General features: G+C 44.2%; 1 protein-coding gene across 2 annotated transcripts in view; it reads left to right on the top strand.

Moving 5' to 3' along the window:
- Nucleotides 1-21,520, top strand: part of PIK3CB (phosphatidylinositol-4,5-bisphosphate 3-kinase catalytic subunit beta) — a 256,475-nt gene that overhangs the window by 219,114 nt on the left and 15,841 nt on the right. For both annotated transcript variants that reach the window (XR_011312507.1, XM_069727815.1), the window contains exons 14-16: nt 3,034-3,222; nt 17,078-17,199; nt 18,074-18,217. Coding sequence is in view for 1 of the 2 variants with exons in the window: in XM_069727815.1 (XP_069583916.1) it covers nt 3,034-3,222; nt 17,078-17,199; nt 18,074-18,217 (455 nt within the window). In the remaining variant the exon portion in view is untranslated. The remainder of the gene's footprint in view (nt 1-3,033; nt 3,223-17,077; nt 17,200-18,073; nt 18,218-21,520) is intronic.

Genomic DNA, 21,520 nt, shown 5'->3' with positions numbered 1-21,520 from the left:
GTAGGAGACCCCAGTCAAATACCTCTCACACAGCCAAATCAGATCTTGTGCTTTGCACTGAGAAGGGGCAACCCCCCCGAAATACATCTGCAAATTGAGATTCTGGTTTTACCCCAAGTCATGTGGCAAGGCTCGTGAAAGGGGTCGAGATTGACTTTTAGGCCAAGTTCAGACATTCAGTATGTGGTCAGTATTTTACCTCAGTATTTGTAAGCCAAAACCAGGAGGGGAACAAATAGAGGAAAAGTATAATAGAAACACGTCACCACTTCTGTATTTATCACCCACTCCTGGTTTTGGCTTACAAATACTGAGGTAAAATACTGACCGAATACTCAGCGTGTGTATGTGGCCTTAGGATTGGTATTTTCAATAGGTGGCACCGAGTTCAAGTCATCTTCCTCTCTGAAGAGGCGATTTGCATATCCTCTAGGAGAAAACAAAGAAGATTTTAATTCTAAGGCCGGGATCACACATACGCGAGATACGGCCGAGTCTCGCAGGTGAAAACCCTCCTCTGGCGCCGACACTCTGGAGCGGAGCGTGCAGCCGCACAGCAATACATGGAGCCGCACACTCCGCTCCGGAGCGAGACTCCGGCCGTATCTCGCGTATGTGTGATCCCGTCCTAAGGCAGCAAACGGATCTCTAAAACCATGAGGCATTGCTATAAAAAGTGCATTGTAGAATTGCAAAAAATGTTTATGTACATATGAATAAGGTTCATATTAGGAGCCTGAAATAACCATGTGGGACTGGTTTGAATGCATTTTCGCTTAATCTAACAAAAAATACACTAACATACCTTAAAGTCAAAACCAAAAGCGGATCCTAAACTTTTATTTTTTTTTTTTAATATATATTTTCATGTTTTGGATCCACTTTTGAAATAAAAAAAACAAACCTATGCCAAGCTGCTCTGTGAATAAAACCTTAGGTCCAGGAATTTCTAGTAGGAATAATTCAAATATAAAAGTGACTTTGAGGTTACAAATCCATTCCCATAAAAGATGAACTGTGCCCTTTTCATTTAAAAAAGCTGTATTCATATGGTCACAGTTGAAACTAAAAGATAGCAAATCATAATTAGAAAGTTTTTACTTCTTTTATTTCCTTATTTCATTTAAAGGGAAAGACAGAAGTCATTCAGAGATAATATAACACTGCCACCTAGCGGAAAGTCTGATGAGCAGACTAATGTAAACCATATAAAGTCGTGAACAAAAGTGTTCAGACTGAGGCTCGTTTTGGTTTTCACAAAGTTTGTTGCTTCATCGTACCATAAAAATATCTGAGTAAAAGACCTGCAATTACTGAAGTACAATTATAAATATACAGTTGATGCATAGACTTAATATTTACTGTACTGACCCTTTAAATTCATCCTGCCATGCTGTATATCAGCTCCGGGCCAAATCCTGAATGATGACAGCCCATTCTTGTCTAATCAGTGCTTGAAGTTTATCACCATTTCTCTGTTTTTGTTTGTCCTTCTGCTTTTTCGAGGAATGACCATGGGGTCTCAAGAGAATTGCCATCTGGAGAGTTTCCTGGTCATGGGCCCAAAATGCTTTGCTCACCGAGCCACTTAGTTCTCACCTTTTTCTTTGTGACATGGTCTCCATCATGCTGGAAAAAGCATCGTTCATCACCAAATTGCTCCTAGATCATTGGGTGAAGTTGCTCTTGAAGGATGTTTAGATGCCATTCTTTGATGGTGGCAGTTATAGAAGGCAAAATTGGAAGTGAGCCTACTCCTTTGGCTGAAAAGCAAGCTCTCACGAGTGGTCTCGGGATGCTTTACTGTTGGCATAACAAAGGACTTGTGGTAGTGCTCACTTGTCTTCTCGGGACAATCATTCTTCCAGATATAACAAACGGGCTTCATTAGAGAAAATATGCCAGTCTTCTGGAGTCTAATCTCTGTACTTACTGCAGCATCTCCGTATGTCCTTAATGTTTTTCTTTTTTTACCATCCATCTTGACACCAGGCTAGCCTCCAAGAGACTGTGTGCGCAGATGCACTGACACCTGCCTGCTGCCATTTCTGAGCAAGCTCTGCACTGGTGTTGAACTGATGCCATAGTTGAATTCTCCTTAGGAGACAGTCCTGGCACTTCTTGGATTTTCTTGAGCATCCTCAAGTCTTCTTCACAGCAGTCGAACCTTCCTCATTCTTGATGATCCAATTAATGGTTGCTCTAGGGGCAATCTTAAAAGCAGCAATGACTGTAAAGCACTTTGGATGCGATGCAGTGATGACAGGATGTGTTTCCTTGGAGGCAACCATGGCTAACAGAAGAAGACCATGATTTCAAGCACCAGCACCCTTTTTAGGCAACCAGTCTGCTGTTAGCACTCTGCCATGCTGATTGAATTATATCAGCTGCCATGTCCTTGTTAACACTTTCTTCTGAGTTACCGAGAAGATCACTGAAATGATGTAAGAAGGTTATTTTGTGACAGTGCTGACGTTCAGTAGAAATGGGGTCTTTGTGATGTAAGTTAGTTTTAGCCCTCGCGGGCAGGGTCCTCTCTCCTCCGGTACCAGTCGCGACTTGTATCGTTTAAGATTATTGTACCTGTTTTTATTATGTATACCCCTCCTCACATGTAAAGCGCCATGAAATAAATGGCGCTATAATAATAAATAATAATAATTTTCTTGGCAAGAAAGAATGACTTTGCAATTTTGGGCAATTCATCTGATCATTCGTCATAACAATCCAAAGTTAATGCAAATTGCTGCAATAAAAACTGTAGCAGCAAACATTGTGAAAACCAAAATTTGGGTCGGTCTCGAAACTTTTGGCCACAATAATGACGCTAGATGTTCTAATGCAAAATGCAGAATTGTGTTAAGAGAAACACTGTGAAAAATCCATTAGTCGAATTTGTTTTTTTTTTTGTTTGTTTGTTTTTTAAATTTCTATCCGAAGATGTCCATCAGAACATTTAATCTACTGACCAGCCAACTAATCTTCATTAATAGGATACAAGCTGTGATAATATTCATTGTGTCCATATTACAGGGGCGAGGAGGAAAGAAATTTAATATAGAGTTGAAGGAAATCATGGAGAGGGACCCCCTGTGCCAGCTGTGCGAGAACGAGAAGGATCTGATTTGGACTTTGCGGTACGACTGCCGGGAGAATTTTCCTTGTTCACTTCCTAAATTATTACTGTCTGTAAAGTGGAACAAGTTAGAAGATGTTGCCCAGGTGAGTAAGACTAGAAAGGACACTAAGTCCATGATCCCAAGTGCAAAAACTCCGAGCACCAAACACCACAATATACGCAATAGCAATCTGTTCTTATTATGGGATTTTTGCAGCATTGTTTTAATGAGTTCTCTTCTTTTTATCTATATATGTATTTTTTTATTTTATTTATTTTAAGGGTATGTGCACACGTTGAGTATTTGCAACCGATTTTTCTGCATTTAAAATCAGATTTATTTGAAATGGTGAAAATGCTGCCAAAATGCTGAACGAGTTGACATGTTACAAATTTGAAACAACACTTTGCTTTAAATCCGCAAGTAAAAAAACGAAAAGCTGTATATATGCATAAGATTTCCGAAATCTCATTCTCATTTTTTTTTTACCCTTGAAAGGTGCATGGGAAAAAAAAAGTATCAAGTACGCAGGGATTGAACACGCGCTAAGCTTTTTTTTGGTGCAGATTTGATGCAGCTTTTTTTTTTAAGTGAAGAAACTTCTGTACTTACAAAATGCAGTTGTGTTTTTGATATGCATTTTTTTCAGGCTTGAAGGGGAAAAAAATCCATGAACACTCATTCATGGGGTGGTTTGATTGTTCGTGCCAATTTTGAAATAATCATTATCGTCATCGCTTAATACTGAGTAGACCAGTGATGTGATGCCAGTAATGCACAGAATGATTGTACCACTCTGGTCTGCCCGTCTGAGCATACATCCACTTTCATTCAACTGTTAAACCCAGCAAATTGTGTGCACAAATCATGGTGCAGAAAAAAATGCAGGGTTTTTGCTATTTGGGAACATGATCTCGTGGCAGCAACAATAATAATAGTAGTAGTAATAATAACAACATTTTGAAGGGTAGCACTCGTCCCCAAGCCAGTCCAAGGATAAAATCGCAGCATGCACAGCTTGCCTCTGAGAACCAGTCGGCACTCGCCCAATCAACTCTATGGGTCCGTGGAAACCATTGGACCTCACTGGGATGACACCTAAGTGCGGTCCAATGTTCACGGTTTGACATTTTACAGAACATGGAGAATCCTTTCTTTTCCTTTTTTCTCTTCACCTCCGAGGAAATTGGATCAAACTCTCATCAGAGTGCGATTAGCATAATCAGCATTTTCTCAGATGCAGAACAAAAGGTCGTCTGACCCTAGCCACACCGATAATAATAGTTACACTAATAATAACACTTAGGGCTTGTTTCCACTTGCGAGAAACACGTCCGTGTCTCGCATGTGAAAGCCCAGCTGTGGCACCGGCACTCCAGAGCCGAGCGTGCGGCCGCATAGCAATACATGGAGCCGCACGCACCGCTCCCAAGTGCCGGCGCCACAGCTGGGTTTTCACATGCGAGACACGAACGTGTTTCTCGCAAGCGGAAACAAGCCCTAAGAATAATAATAACAACACACTAAGAAAAATAATAATAGTAACACTAATATTAACAGCAACGCTAATAATAAGAATAATAGTAGCACTAATAATAACACGCTAAGAAAAATAATAGTCACACTAATAATAACACACTAAGAAAAATAATAATAGTAACACTAATATTAACAGCAACGCTAATAATAAGAATAATAGTAACACTTATATTAACAGCAACACTAATAATAAGAATAATAGTAACACTAATATTAACAGCAATGCTAATAATAAGAATAATAGTAACACTAATATTAACAGCAACGCTAATAATAAGAATAATAGTCGCACTAATAATAACACACTAAGAATAATAATAGTAACACTAATATTAACAGCAACACTAAGAATAATAATAATAGTAACACTAATATTAACAGCAACACTAATAATAAGAATAATAGTAACACTAATATTAACAGAAACACTAAGAATAATAGTAACACTAATATTAACAGAAACACTAAGAATAATAGTAACACTAATATTAACAGCAACACTAATAATAAGAATAATAGTAACACTAATATTAACTGCAACACTAATAATAAGAATAATAGGAACACTAATATTAACAGAAACACTAATAATAATAGTAACACTAATATTAACAGCAACACTAACAATAATAAAAATATTAACACTAATATTAACAGCACCACTAATTCCCAAACTCCAGCCGTCACGGCCCCCAGCAGGTCATGTTCTCCGGATTTCCTTAGTTATTGCATGGGTGGTGGAAGTATCATCAAGGCATGATGAATTCTCGCCTGTGCAGCACTATGGAAATCCTGAAACATCCCCTGTGAGGGCTGGAGTTTGGGAAACACTGTCCTATGGGGTTGTGACTGTCGGTTCGGGAAAGGATCACGACGTGCACAATTTGCCTCCAATAGCCTTGAATACCAGCTGTAGTCATAAACGTCTGGGGGATTTTTCCTTACTACAGTTTTAATGTTTAATCACCTTTGTTCCTAAGTAATGTAGAGAAAAGTGTTGATTGGAATACGTGTCTGGTACAAACACTTGCTTGAAAAGTGTGGAAATCATTACTTTACTTTTAGTCCTTAACCCAAAAATGATCTAATTTCTGACTACATTTCAAATTGGGAGTTAAAGAAATGTATGATAGGCGAAGGCCTAGCGGCTCCTTATGTTATCGTCCATATCCTGTGCAGTTTATGCATTTTAGCATCTACTGTGCTATTTTATATACGTAAACGGACACTATGGATCCTCTTCCCCAGTGGAAAGACTTTCCTAATGATGGCACCATACATACATGGCGCGCACAGAAGACTAGTGCCGTAACGGCATGTCTTGGCCTCTTTTATATTGTTGATCAGAATATTCTGTATGTTTGTGTTTATTATACAGTACAGACCAAAAGTTTGGACACACCTCATTTAAAGATTTTTCTGTATTTTCATGACTATGAAAACTTTAAATTCACACTGAAGGCATCAAAACTATGAATTAACACATGTGGGTGGAATTATATACTTAACAAAAAAGTGTGAAACAACTGAAATTATGTCTTATATTCTAGGTTCTTCAAAGTAGCCACCTTTTGCTTTGATGACTGCTTTGCACACTCCTGGCATTCTCTTGGTGAGCTTCAAGAGGTAGTCACCGGCAGGGCCGTATTTGCCACTAGGCACGCGAGGGCACGTGCCTAGGGCGGCGACATTGCGGGGGGCGGCACCTGAGCAAGGTGTTTTTTTTTTTTTGCTTTTTTTTAAGTCCCGGGTCAAAAACGCGACCGACGGCCCCGCCCCCCGCCTCCGCGGCCTCCCAGTCCCACCCACCCTCCTTGAAGACGATACTCACCTGCTCCAGCGATGCCTGGTCTCAGCGTCTGTAGCGCGTCCTGAGTGAGTGGTCATGTGGTACCGCTAATTAAGATCATGAATATGCGCATCTTCATGACCTTAATGAGCGGTACCACATGACCGCTCACTCAGGAAGAAGGCGCTGCGGCGGGACAGAGCCGTAGGGATGTCATGTCGGCGCGGCGTGTGGGACAGGTGAGGACGGGGGGCGGATGGCAAACCGCCCGCGCCATGCAAGACAGCCATGCATACAGGGGGGATTATGAGCCATCAGCCATGCATACAGGGAGGGGGGAATTATGAGCCATCAGCCATGCATACAGGGGGGGGGGGAATTATGAGCCATCAGCCATGCATACGGGGGGGGGGGGAATTATGAGCCATGCATATGGGATGGGAGGGAGATGAGCTATGCATACAAGATGGGAGGGGGGCATTATACACTATTGAGCATCATGTGGGGTCATTATACAGTATGGAGCATCATGTGTGGCCATTATACAATATGGAGCATCATGTGAGGTCATTATACAGTATTGAGCATCATGTGTGGCCTGTTATGGCTGGCAATCAGGCAACACAGCGTGCAGTAATCAGCGCACATACAGAGATCTGGCAATAACCAAAAACAATAGGACGAGCTCTGAGACGTGGAATCTCTGTAGACTGCAGTACCTGATCTATCCTCACACAACTATAAGCAGCAGTGGATTGCGCCTATCACTACCTATGCAACTCGGCACTGCCTAAGGAGCTGACTAGCCTGAAGATAGAAATACAAGCCTGACTTACCTCAGAGAAATACCCCAAAGGAATAGGCAGCCCCCCACATATAATGACTGTTAGCAAGATGAAAAGACAAACGTAGGAATGAAATAGATTCAGCAAAGTGAGGCCCGATATTCTAGACAGAGCGAGGATAGCAAAGAGAACTATGCAGTCTACAAAAAACCCTAAAACGAAAACCACGCAAAGGGGCAAAAAGACCCACCGTGCCGAACTAACAGCACGGCGGTGCACCCCTTTGCTTCTCAGAGCTTCCAGCAAAAGTTAATAGCAAGCTGGACAGAAAAAACAGAAAACAAACTAGAAGCACTTATCTAGCAGAGCAGCAGGCCCAAGGAAAGATGCAGAAGCTCAGATCCAACACTGGAACATTGACAAGGAGCAAGGAAGACAGACTCAGGTGGAGCTAAATAGCAAGGCAGCCAACGAGCTCACCAAAACACCTGAGGGAGAAGGCCCAGAGACTGCAATACCACTTGTGACCACAGAAGTGAACTCAGCCACAGAATTCACAACAGTACCCCCCCCTTGAGGAGGGGTCACCGAACCCTCACCAGAACCCCCAGGCCGACCAGGATGAGCCACATGAAAGGCACGAACAAGATCTGGGGCATGGACATCAGAGGCAAAAACCCAGGAATTATCTTCCTGAGCATAACCCTTCCATTTGACCAGATACTGGAGTTTCCGTCTAGAGACACGAGAATCCAAAATCTTCTCCACGATATACTCCAATTCCCCCTCCACCAAAACAGGGGCAGGAGGCTCCACAGATGGAACCATAGGTGCCACGTATCTCCTCAACAACGACCTATGGAATACATTATGTATGGAAAAGGAGTCTGGGAGGGTCAGACGAAAAGACACCGGATTGAGAATCTCAGAAATCCTATACGGACCAATAAAACGAGGTTTAAATTTAGGAGAGGAAACCTTCATAGGAATATGACGAGAAGATAACCAAACCAGATCCCCAACACGAAGTCGGGGTCCCACACGGCGTCTACGATTAGCGAAAAGCTGAGCCTTCTCCTGGGACAAGGTCAAATTGTCCACTACCTGAGTCCAGATCTGCTGCAACCTGTCCACCACAGAATCCACACCAGGACAGTCCGAAGACTCAACCTGTCCTGAAGAGAAACGAGGATGGAACCCAGAATTGCAGAAAAATGGAGAGACCAAGGTAGCCGAGCTGGCCCGATTATTAAGGGCGAACTCAGCCAACGGCAAAAATGACACCCAATCATCCTGGTCAGCAGAAACAAAACATCTCAGATATGTTTCCAAGGTCTGATTGGTTCGTTCGGTCTGGCCATTAGTCTGAGGATGGAAGGCCGAGGAGAACGATAGGTCAATGCCCATCCTACCACAAAAGGCTCGCCAGAACCTCGAGACAAACTGGGAACCTCTGTCAGAAACAATATTCTCAGGAATGCCATGTAAACGAACCACATGCTGGAAGAACAAAGGCACCAAATCAGAGGAGGAAGGCAATTTAACCAAGGGCACCAGATGGACCATTTTAGAAAAGCGATCACAGACCACCCAAATGACCGACATTTTTTGAGAAACGGGAAGGTCAGAAATGAAATCCATCGAAATATGTGTCCAAGGCCTCTTCGGGACCGGCAAGGGCAAAAGCAACCCACTGGCACGTGAACAGCAGGGCTTAGCCCTAGCACAAATTCCACAGGACTGCACAAAAGCACGCACATCCCGTGACAGAGATGGCCACCAGAAGGATCTAGCAACCAACTCCCTGGTACCAAAGATTCCTGGATGACCAGCCAGCACCGAACAATGAAGTTGAGAGATAACTTTACTAGTCCACCTATCAGGGACGAACAGTTTCTCGGCCGGACAACGATCAGGTTTATTAGCCTGAAATTTCTGCAACACTCTCCGCAAATCAGGGGAGATGGCAGACACAATGACTCCTTCCTTGAGGATACTCGCCGGCTCAGACAACCCCGGAGAGTCGGGCACAAAACTCCTAGACAGAGCATCCGCCTTCACATTTTTAGAGCCCGGAAGGTATGAAATCACAAAATCAAAACGAGCAAAAAATAACGACCAACGGGCCTGTCTAGGATTCAAGCGCTTGGCAGACTCAAGATAAGTAAGGTTCTTATGATCAGTCAAAACCACCACGCGATGCTTAGCACCCTCAAGCCAATGACGCCACTCCTCGAATGCCCACTTCATGGCCAGCAACTCTCGGTTGCCCACATCATAATTACGCTCAGCAGCAGAAAATTTCCTGGAAAAGAAAGCACATGGTTTGAACACTGAGCAACCAGAACCTCTCTGTGACAAAACCGCCCCTGCACCAATCTCAGAAGCATCAACCTCGACCTGGAACGGAAGAGAAACATCAGGTTGACACAACACAGGGGCACAGCAAAAACGACGCTTCAACTCCTGAAAAGCTTCCACGGCAGCAGAAGACCAATTAACCAAATCATCACCCTTCTTGGTCAAATCGGTCAATGGTCTGGGAATGCTAGAAAAATTACAGATGAAGCGACGATAAAAATTAGCAAAGCCCAGGAATTTCTGCAGACTTTTTAGAGATGTCGGCTGAGTCCAATCCTGGATGGCCTGAACCTTAACCGGATCCATCTCGATAGTAGAAGGGGAAAAGATGAACCCCAAAAATGAAACTTTCTGCACACCGAAGAGACACTTTGATCCCTTCACGAACAAGGAATTAGCACGCAGTACCTGGAAAACCATTCTGACTTGCTTCACATGAGACTCCCAATCATCTGAGAAGATCAAAATGTCATCCAAGTAAACAATCAAGAATTTATCCAGATACTCACGGAAAATGTCATGCATAAAAGACTGAAAAACAGATGGAGCATTGGCAAGTCCGAACGGCATCACCAGATACTCAAAATGACCCTCGGACGTATTAAATGCCGTTTTCCATTCATCTCCCTGCCTGATTCTCACCAGATTATACGCACCACGAAGATCAATCTTAGTAAACCAACTAGCCCCCTTAATCCGAGCAAACAAGTCAGAAATCAATGGCAAGGGATACTGAAACTTAACAGTGATCTTATTAAGAAGGCGGTAATCAATACACGGTCTTAGCGAACCATCCTTCTTGGCTACAAAAAAGAACCCTGCTCCCAATGGTGACGACGATGGGCGAATATGTCCCTTCTCCAGGGACTCCTTCACATAACTGCGCATAGCGGTGTGTTCAGGTACGGACAAATTAAATAAACGACCCTTAGGGAATTTACTACCAGGAATCAAATCGATAGCACAATCACAATTCCTATGCGGAGGTAGGGCATCAGACTTGGACTCTTCAAATACATCCTGAAAGTCCGACAAGAACTCTGGGATGTCAGAAGGAATGGATGACGAAATAGACAAAAATGGAACATCACCATGTACTCCCTGACAACCCCAGCTGGTTACCGACATAGAGTTCCAATCCAATACTGGATTATGGGTTTGTAGCCATGGCAACCCCAACACGACCACATCATGCAAATTATGCAGTACCAGAAAGCGAATAACTTCCTGATGTGCAGGAGCCATGCACATGGTCAACTGGGCCCAGTACTGAGGCTTATTCTTGGCCAAAGGTGTAGCATCAATTCCTCTCAACGGAATAAGACACCGCAAAGGCTCCAAGAAAAATCCACAACGTTTAGCATAATCCAAATCCATCAGATTCAGGGCAGCGCCTGAATCCACAAACGCCATGACAGAATACGATGACAAAGAGCACATTAAGGTAATGGACAAAAGGAATTTGGACTGTACAGTACCAATAACGGCAGAGCTATCGAACCGCCTAGTGCGTTTAGGACAATTAGAAATAGCATGAGTAGAATCACCACAATAGAAACACAGTCTGTTCCGACGTCTGTGTTCTTGCCGTTCTACTTTAGTCATAGTCCTGTCGCACTGCATAGGCTCAGGTTTACTCTCAGACAATACCGCCAGATGGTGCACAGATTTACGCTCGCGCAAGCGACGACCGATCTGAATGGCCAAGGACATAGACTCATTCAAACCAGCAGGCATAGGAAATCCACCCACATATAATGACTGTTAGCAAGATGAAAAGACAAACGTAGGAATGAAATAGATTCAGCAAAGTGAGGCCCGATATTCTAGACAGAGCGAGGATAGCAAAGAGAACTATGCAGTCTACAAAAAACCCTAAAACGAAAACCACGCAAAGGGGCAAAAAGACCCACCGTGCCGAACTAACAGCACGGCGGTGCACCCCTTTGCTTCTCAGAGCTTCCAGCAAAAGTTAATAGCAAGCTGGACAGAAAAAACAGAAAACAAACTAGAAGCACTTATCTAGCAGAGCAGCAGGCCCAAGGAAAGATGCAGAAGCTCAGATCCAACACTGGAACATTGACAAGGAGCAAGGAAGACAGACTCAGGTGGAGCTAAATAGCAAGGCAGCCAACGAGCTCACCAAAACACCTGAGGGAGAAGGCCCAGAGACTGCAATACCACTTGTGACCACAGAAGTGAACTCAGCCACAGAATTCACAACAGTGGCCCTTATACAGTATTGAGCATCATGTGTGGCCATTATACAGTATGGAGCATCATGTGTGACCATTATACAGTATGGAGCATCATGTGTGGCCCTTATACAGTATTGAGCATCATGTGTGGCCATTATACAGCATTGAGCATCATGTGTGGCCATTATACAGTATTGAGCATCATGTGTGGCCCTTATACAGTATGGAGCATCGTGTGTGGCCCTTATACAGTATTGAGCATCATGTGTGGCCATTGTACAGTATGGAGCATCATGTGTGGCCATTATACAGTATGGAGCACTGTGTGGCCATTATACAGTATGGAACATCATGTAGGGCCATTATACAGTATGTGGAGCACTGCGTAGCCATTATACAGTATGGAGCACTGCGTGGCCATATTTTTTGGGGGTTTTAATTCTTGTATATGAAACAGTGTGATCAGCAGTGCTGAATGGGAGTAGTTGGGACTTGGATATGGGTGTGATTAGTTGTGAAATGGGTGTGGTCAGAGGCGTGGCCTAAAATTTGCCATGGCGCACGTAGTAGACCTTTTTCCCTTCTTCAAAAGTTGGGAGGTATGGTACCGCATTTCCCAGATCACAGCAAGTACTGCAAATCCCGTAGGGAATGAATGAAACCAAACGCAGTGTTGCAGTAAGTGGTCCGTTACGTGGCAGATGCAGAAAAACTGCCCGATCTGCTGCAAAAGGTGACTTTCACAACAGCGATTCTTGCCAAAGTCTATGCGAAGTCTATGTCATACTCACCAATGGGGGAGGCAGCACTAAAAGTGCCTAGGGCAGCAGAAACTCTAAATACGGCCCTGGTCACCGGGAATGGTTTTCACCTCACAGGTGTGCCCTGTCAGGTTTAATAAGTGGGATTTCTTGCCTTATAAATAGGTTTGGGACCATCAGTTGTGTTGTGCAGAAGTCTGATGGATACACAGCTGATAGTCCAACTGAATAGACTGTTAGAATTTGTATTATGGCAAGAAAAAAGCAGCTAAGTAAAGAAACACGAGTGGTCATCATCACTTTAGGAAATGAAGGTCAGTCAGTCCGAAAAATTGGGCAAACTTTGAAAGTGTCCCCAAGTGCAGTTGCAAAAACCATCAAGCGCTGCAAAGAAACTGGCTCACATGAGGACCGCCCCAGGAAAGGAAGACCAAGAGTCACCTCTGCTTCTGAGGATAAGTTTATCCGATTCACCAGCCTCAGAAATTGCAGGTTAACAGCAGCTCAGATTAGAGACCAGGTCAATGCCACACAGAGTTCTAGCAACAGACACATCTCTACAACAACTGTTAAGAGAAGACTTTGTGCAGCAGGCCTTCATGGTAAAATAGCTGCTAGGAAACCACTACTAAGGACAGGCAACAAGCAGAAGAGACTTGTTTGGGCTAAAGAACACAAGGAATGGACATTAGACCAGTGTAAATCTGTACTTTGGTCTGATGAGTCCAAATTTGACATCTTTGGTTCTCAAATGTTCTGCGTCTTTGTGCGACGCAGAAAAGGTAAACGGATGGACTCTACATGCCTGGTTCCCACCGTGAAGCATGGAGGAGGAGGTGTGATGGTGTTGGGGTGCTTTGTTGGTGACATTGTTGGGGATTTATTCAAAATTGAAGGCCTACTGAACCAGCATGGCTACCACAGCATCTTGCAGTGGCATGCTATTCCATCTGGTTTGCGTTTAGTTGGACCATCATTTGTTTTTCAACAGGACAATGGCCCCAAACACACCTCCAGGCTGTGTAAGGGCTATTTGACCAAGAAGGAGAGTGATGGGGTGCTACGCCAGATGACCTGGCCTCCACAGTCACCAGACCTGAATCCAATCGAGATGGTTTGGGGTGAGCTGGACCGCAGAGTGAAGGCAAAAAGGCCAACAAGTGCTAAGCATCTCTGGGAAGTCCTTCAAGATTGTTGGAAGACCATTCCCGGGGACTACCTCTTGATGCTCATCAAGAGAATGCCAAGAGTGTGCAAAGCAGTCATCAAAGCAAAAGGTGGCTACTTTGAAGAACCTAGAATATAAGACGTAATTTCAGTTGTTTCACACTTTTTTGTTAAGTATATAATTCCACATGTGTTAATTCATAGTATTGATGCCTTCAGTGTGAATGTACAATTTTCATAGTCATGAAAATACAGAAAAATCTTTAAATGAGAAGGTGTGTCCAAACTTTTGGTCTGTACTGTATATTGTAACAATCTTAACCCTAAACAGACAAAATAATGTAGTTTTTTTTTTTTTAGCAAATTCTGAACATTGTATTACAATCCACCGCAAAATGTAAGGGCTGATCGTCCATTTTTACATCTGAATAAGAGGAGATGGATTTGACAGCTTGGATTTTTCATGTTCAGCTGTATTGTGAACCATAGAGTAATCACGTCTCTTATATTTCCTGCTGTATAGAATTAATATGAGGAAATCTCCTAGATAATAATTATGGTTTGCTAGTCTAGTTACCTTCCTTTTTTCTTTTCTTTTTTTACGTCACCTTTCACTCGGAGACCACATTATATCACAAATCCCACCACGGAGACATTGCACCAACAATGATATCAGTCCATTCACCACCAACCTGTTGCAGACCGCTACTCATCAATTCTTCCCATATTCCCCCACTAATCATGAACGAAGGTTATTGTTGATAATCCGCGAGGGTCTTACCTTTCTGTCTTTTGAACCCTTCATATGATTTGATGTCAGAAGAAACAATGAAATTGACATTTCAGATTAAAAGAAAACACAGCTGGAATAGGCTTTAATAAGATGGTTTCCTGTCTGTGCTCCATGACTGGAGGTCGTATGTGTGCAGAGCTGTTTTTAGACATCCTTTGGTCTCTGGGCGTCCTCCGGCTTTCACGTTTTGATGGCTGATTATCTCTCTTGGTCACAGAGCTCCTCTGTAGCCTTAACTTCCCTTCCAGATTTGCGGCCGTGGAATGTAAACATGTTACAAGCTGTATTTTTGGAATTTCCTCGCGCCTGTCAGGTCACTTAGACCTCTGCTTCCTCCCAAACCACGGCTTGCAGACTTACTTTCCAAAAGACGTAAGAAACCATTTCCTCCAATCATAAATTGTACAGACGATGACTATAGACCTGCAATCTTTCATTGCGGAGAAGCTTTTAAGAACGGTATATTGTTTTGCAATTCTTCGTAGATCTCAAATATAAGGTTTTGGAAACTCTTGATTTAGATATCCAATAAAGGCTTTGGATGAAAACTAAACATTTAAAGTGTTTGCCGCAATTTTGTATTGATTTGTTGACTTTACTACTTTAGCAGAATTCTTTCTAGTTATTTTGCCACAATTCCTAAAACGCGTGGGGCTTAATGCATTTGTATAAATGGCACTAATGCTGCAAAATAGAACGGCTTTGTATCCTTGGGTTGGAATAGTGACGTGAACCGGCATGTTGTGCCCTGTTTTGGATGAAATTGGTTCTAAATCTAGAAGTCCAGGTGCAATGAAAGGAAAGTGCGGCCCGATTTCATACACAACAACGTCCCGAGCCGTCTGCGATAAGACATCCAGACAATGAACTGATAAACAGGAAGGTGAAAGACGCTCACTGAGGTCAGTCAACTTTTCTCTGGAAAATTCCCAAGGCTTCGGAGAAGGACGACTGGTCATAGTACATGTAGAAACTTTTGCCACATATGGGGGGATAACCGAGTTTAAGGAAATTGTAGAAAGTAATAAGGATATATTAGCTGTTGGACATCATGAAGGTCTACAGATATGTTAGATGGAGGCACCCAGAGCACCGCAATGTAAGGACCTTCCTCGAACCTGCCTCACGCCCCAACGCGCGTTTCGGCAAAAACAACCTTCGTCAGGGGGCGAAGTACATAAATAGACTACAGCTCTAGTAAATGAGGATTTTTAGCCCATACTTCTGGAGTTCTCTAGTGCAACAAAGCATGTATTGATCAAGATGCATTATATATTAGCTATAGATGTGGTATGTAATGGGAATATCAGATTTTGCGCTCTAGAATAAAGTGGACATATCTAGGCTGTAGTTGTTCTGGGCCTATCTAGGCCATAACTTTGATGGAGCTAATAGATCCCTCTAGTTTAACTCTAGGTTGGACTGGCTTAGCCGAGAACCAGAGGATACCAGTTGCGGGCCTAGTTGCTCATATAATGGAAGATCCCTAATACAACACTAGCCAAATTATTATTGTGTGCCCTTTTGTCTTACTGCATCGGATCAAGGACCAGGGCAATGTCTGCATGGAGTATAGATATTTAGGTACTCCAGTTTCTTCCCACACACTAAACCGGTGATAATGTAGTTGGCCTTCTATAAAATTAGCCGTCATGGCTGATCGCTAGCAGTCCTAACACTCGCCTCTCCTCGCACACACGCACATTGGGAACGAGAAGCTGAAAGTGCTCCGCAGACACCTCTAGGGGTCCGACTATAATCTAATGTGTGAGATGAGGAAACTAGTGACCTCGGCACAGTAAGCAATGAAAAATGAATAAAATAAGTAAGTAGACATGTCAGCCTCTACAGATGATGGTGGACCCTCAGAATTTCCCCATTCACTTTCTGGTCTGTACAGGATGGAGATTTCCAGACTGGATCTCTTGCACCTGATGGTTATCTTGGACCTAGTACTTGCGTTATTGGGATAGTTAGCTTTTCACTCTGGTAAGTTAAGCAGAGTGCTAAAAAAAAGCTATCTAGATTAAACGTGTTTTCCCCAAATCGCAAGTTATCGTCTTTCCATAGGACAGGGAATAACTTTCTGATTGCTGGGGAAGTCTGATCCAAGTCATCCTGAGAATGGGGCTCTGCAGGGCCCATCTTGAGAATGGAGCTGAGGTGCTCGGCCTCCACTCCTTTTGTTGTTTTGGACTGCTGGAGAAAGCAGAGGGCAGAGCTCTACTATTTCCAGCAGTCCCATCAACAATGAATGGAGCCGTGGTCAATCATGTACATCTCTGCTCCATTAAGGTCAGGGCTGCAGAGCCCTATTTTTGGGATTACTGGGGCACTCAGACTCCCCAGTGATCAGTAACTTATCCCCTGGATAGGGAATAACCACTATGGTATCTGATCATTCTGCTACACGGTCTACCAGGTTGCTTTGGTACATAAGATTCACACTGTCGTCCTAGAACATGATGGTGTTTTCTAACCTGTAGCTGTATTACATTATGGATTGCCACAATGTTTTTGCGTCATTTTTCTAGACCTATTTAATCAGTCATTTTTCCTTTACAGCTTCAGGCGTTGCTGCAGATTTGGGCCAAACTTCCCCCCAGAGATGCTTTAGAGCTGCTTGATTTCAACTATCCTGACCAGTATGTAAGGGAATACGCGGTTAACTGTCTGAAGACCATGAGGTAGGTCAATCTGCGGGCGCAGAAGTATATACTGTATGTAGAATAGATCCTGATCTACATAGCCCTGCAGAAAAACTACCCGTCTGTGAGATTTACCATTACCTGCCTCTAGACCATGCAAATTCCTTTTTTTATCACACAGTGTAGAATTCTGAGTATTTCCATAGATGACAGGTCAGGTCATTACACACGACCCATACATGTAATTAGAGCCTTATACCTGCACAGAAGATCTGTATCCATCAGATATCGGCTCCCTGTCAGTACATACATACGCACATCCCATGTTATCACAAGTGGAGGTTTGGGAATAGGCAAAAGTCTCTGTAGACAACATTTACCGTAATTAGTTTTTTAGTAATCTTAAAAATGTGTATATCATAATTCTGAGATTTTTGTATTGAAGATTAGATCCATTTTTTTAAGTTTTCCATGAATCTTTTTGAAGAGCCAAATCATCAATGGATCACAGTCTCATAGACAATGATCGGAGCCGAGGTCACACGTGTGCACCTCCTCTGCATCCAGGACGGAGCTGTAGAGCCTGCCCTGGGGGTTCCAGAGCTTTGTTCTCAGGATCATTGGGGGTCTTAGTGGTGGGATTTCCACCCCCACATAATTATAAAATTTTTCCTTATCCAATGGATACAGTGAGTAGCTATCTTGGATTTATCCCCGGTAGTGCCGAATTGCTGTATTACAATTCAATCAGCCCTCATTTGTAACCAAATGCGATTACCAAAATGGTAATGAATGAACAAAATAGAATGAGTCATTGAGGGGCGACCAATGACCTAGAATCAAATACTTGTGAAGAGAATTAGTTTGATCCATGTCGTCAGTCACTTTCCTACACTTTCCTCTGTGTTGCCAGTGATGAGGAGTTATCCCAGTACTTACTACAGCTGGTCCAAGTTCTCAAGTACGAGCCCTTTCTGGATTGTGCGCTCTCACGTTTCTTGCTGGAGCGGGCCCTGGCTAATCGCAGAATCGGACAGTTCCTCTTCTGGCATCTCAGGTTGGTTTATACCTAAATCCATTATTACCTAGTCAATGTACAATTATTGAGTCATGCACACAGCCTAACTACAAAGTCACCGTTAATATTGGGTTGGGATATTTAATGTCTTTAATCTTGTAATTGATTCCATGGTGCTGTTCACAAGAAGGGGTTACATACAAAATAAAAATATAAATTACAGTCAAGAAACTAACAAAGACAGACTGGAACAGAAATGAGAGGGCCCTACCCTTGCAGGCTTAGGCTACATTCACATTTGCGTTGTTGGGCGCAGCGTCGTCGATGCATACCGACGCGTCATGCCCCCCTATCTTTAACATGGGGGCGCATGGACATGCGCCGGTATGCGTTGTACTGCGTTTTACGACACATGCGTCATATAGACGCACAAGACAGGGCGCAGAGGACTGTTATGATCTGGTGGCCTAGGAGCAGCATGAGACGTACTCTGGAGAAGGTGGTACCTGTACTGACCGCAAACCCTGAACTTAGCAGCGCAACTAGAAGTAGTCGTGGGGGGTACCTAACACTCCCTAGACCCCTCGACACAGCCTAAGAACTAACTTCCCCTAAAGACAGAAACAGGAAACCTATCTTGCCTCAGAGAAAATCCCCAAAGGATAGACAGCCCCCCACAAATATTGACTGTGAGAGGAGAGGGAAATAACATACGCAGACATGAAATCAGGATTTAGCATAGGAGGCCATACTAGCTAAAAAGAAAGAATAGGTCAGAGTACTATGCGGTCAGTATTAAAACACTAGAAAATATCCACCACAGAAAATACAAAACACCACATCTGACTAAAGACATGGAGGGTATATCTGCATCTCCAGAGACACAGCTTGGCTGCAAAAAATCCTTCACAGACAAAGCTGGACTAAACAAAACAAGAAAATGCACAGAACTATAAGGTCCACAGCAGGTGGACAGCAAAAACAAAGCCAGAACTTATCTTTGTTGAAATGAACAGCAGAACAGAAGAGACCAGGTATGGATGTGAATCCTCCAAAAACAATGGACAACTGGCACTGACTAAAGGATAAAGCAGGACTAAATAGCCCTGCCCAAATTGCAAAAAATAGAAACACCTGATAAATGCTGCGATCCAACTACCGCAGCACTACCACTCATAACCACCGGAGGGAGCCCAAGAGCAGAATTCACAACAGAGGACGCTACTTGTAGCGTTTTCCCTGCGCCAAAATTCCTGATCTGTAGGATCTTATGACAACGCATGCATCGCAAAACGCTGTGTTGTGTACATGCGTTGGTGGTTGCGTCGCCGACGCTGCGCCCAACAACACAAATGTGAACGTAGCCTTACAGTTTACAGGATGGTAGATGCTGTACAGCACAGCATACTGTGGTAGGAGAGAAGGAAAGCTTATAGAAGGATTTGTAATGTGACACCACTAAACTCTGTTGTGCTTCACCTTCCCTCATATCTTATCTGAAGACTGTCATCTGCGCTTTCTAATTATGCAGGAGGTTAGACAAGGGGATCAGGCTTGTATAGTTACATCTCACACTGAGAAACCTAAGCTATGGTGGAGACCCCAATGTTAGCCTGTTTTCCGGGTGTTGTGCTGCTTGGACACAAAGCAATCCATTGGGAACTATGAAGAAGCAAGTTTACTTACAGTGCCACCACAGACACAATTAAGCCTTACACCACTCTTTTGCGTCCATGAACATGTTGGGTCCACTAGGTAGAGAGATACTCTTGGTTGCTACTCTAGCTAGTAGCTAGATGAGGGTTCTTAGTCATCACCAATAACTCAGAATTCTCTATAACGGCACTTATCTATTTTTTAAGTATTTTCGAGTTTAGAAGAACTATTTCTGAGTGTAAATATGGCAGTATAGTCTGATCCTTAGATCAGAGTCCCTGACCATGTTATATCCACTCTCCGGTATCGCCTTTTCTTCGTATGATAGTGAATTGCGAAGGAAACGCAGCACCTGTTTTTGACTTTCTCTGACTTTATAAGAAAACCACCTTTCAGAATCCCCATTGTATCCAGCAATCTTACCTTTATAAAATGGTCTCATTTGAAGAAACAAGATTATTTTCCAGCACCGGTCCTATGGTTTTTAAACATACATCTATAATATAACGCTGGGAGCGTCACTCTGTCCGAAGCCTTTATAGACTGCGCAGGCGCAAGCGCCGGCGCAGTCTGGCCCCCACAGAGTGACGCTCCGAGGAGATCGCGGTATGCGTAAGCACTGAACGCATACCGCGATCTCCACCGGAGAGTCAGGGACCGTGGACGCGCCAGGAGGGAGGGTAAGTATATTCACCTGTCCTCCGTTCCAGCGCTGCGTGCGGCTCCGTCTCCCGGCTCCTCTGCTGTGACAGAGTCCAGTCACAGGCAGAGGAGCCGGAGTGTGTGTTCAAGAAAATGGCGCCGGAAAGCGCGGACTGCGCAGGCGCCGATTCCTGCTGCCGGAATTGGCGCCTGCGCAGTCCGCGCTTTCCGGCGCCATTTTCTTGAACACACACTCCGGCTCCACTGCAGGTGTGTCTTCAAGAAAATGGCGCCGGAGAGCGCGGACTGCGCAGGCGCCGATTCCTGCTGCCGGAATCGGCGCCTGCGCAGTCCGCGCTTTCCGGCGCCATTTTCTTGAAGACACACCTGCAGTGGAGCCGGACGATAGGTGAGTATGGTATTTTTTTTTTTATATGGCAGCAGCATACGGGGGCATATAATACAATAGTGGCGCAGGATGGGAGCAGCACATGACAGAACGGGCGCAGGATGGCAGCAGCACATGACAGAACGGGCGCAGGATGGCAGCAGCGCATGACAGAACGGGCGCAGGATGGCAGCAGCACATGACAGAACGGGCGCAGGATGGCAGCAGCGCATGACAGAACGGGCGCAGGATGGCAGCAGCACATGACAGAACGGGCGCAGGATGGCAGCAGCACATGACAGAACGGGCGCAGGATGGCAGCAGCACATGACAGAACGGGCGCAGGATGGCAGCAGCACATGACAGAACGGGCGCAGGATGGCAGCAGCACATGACAGAACGGGCGCAGGATGGCAGCAGCGCATGACATAACGGGCGCAGGATGGCAGCAGGATGGGAGCAGCACATGACAGAACGGGCGCAGTATGGCAGCAGGATGGGAGCAGCACATGACAGAACGGGCGCAGGATGGCAGCAGCACATGACAGAACGGGCGCAGGATGGCAGCAGCGCATGACATAATGGGCGCAGGATGGCAGCAGGATGGGAGCAGCACATGACAGAACGGGCGCAGGATGGCAGCAGCGCATGACAGA

The sequence above is a fragment of the Ranitomeya imitator genome, chromosome 5 (assembly GCF_032444005.1).
Source record: "Ranitomeya imitator isolate aRanImi1 chromosome 5, aRanImi1.pri, whole genome shotgun sequence".
NCBI classification, from domain to species: domain Eukaryota; kingdom Metazoa; phylum Chordata; class Amphibia; order Anura; family Dendrobatidae; genus Ranitomeya; species Ranitomeya imitator.
The sequence above is the reverse complement of the archived record's forward strand: the minus strand, read 5'-3'. Positions and strand labels throughout refer to the sequence as shown.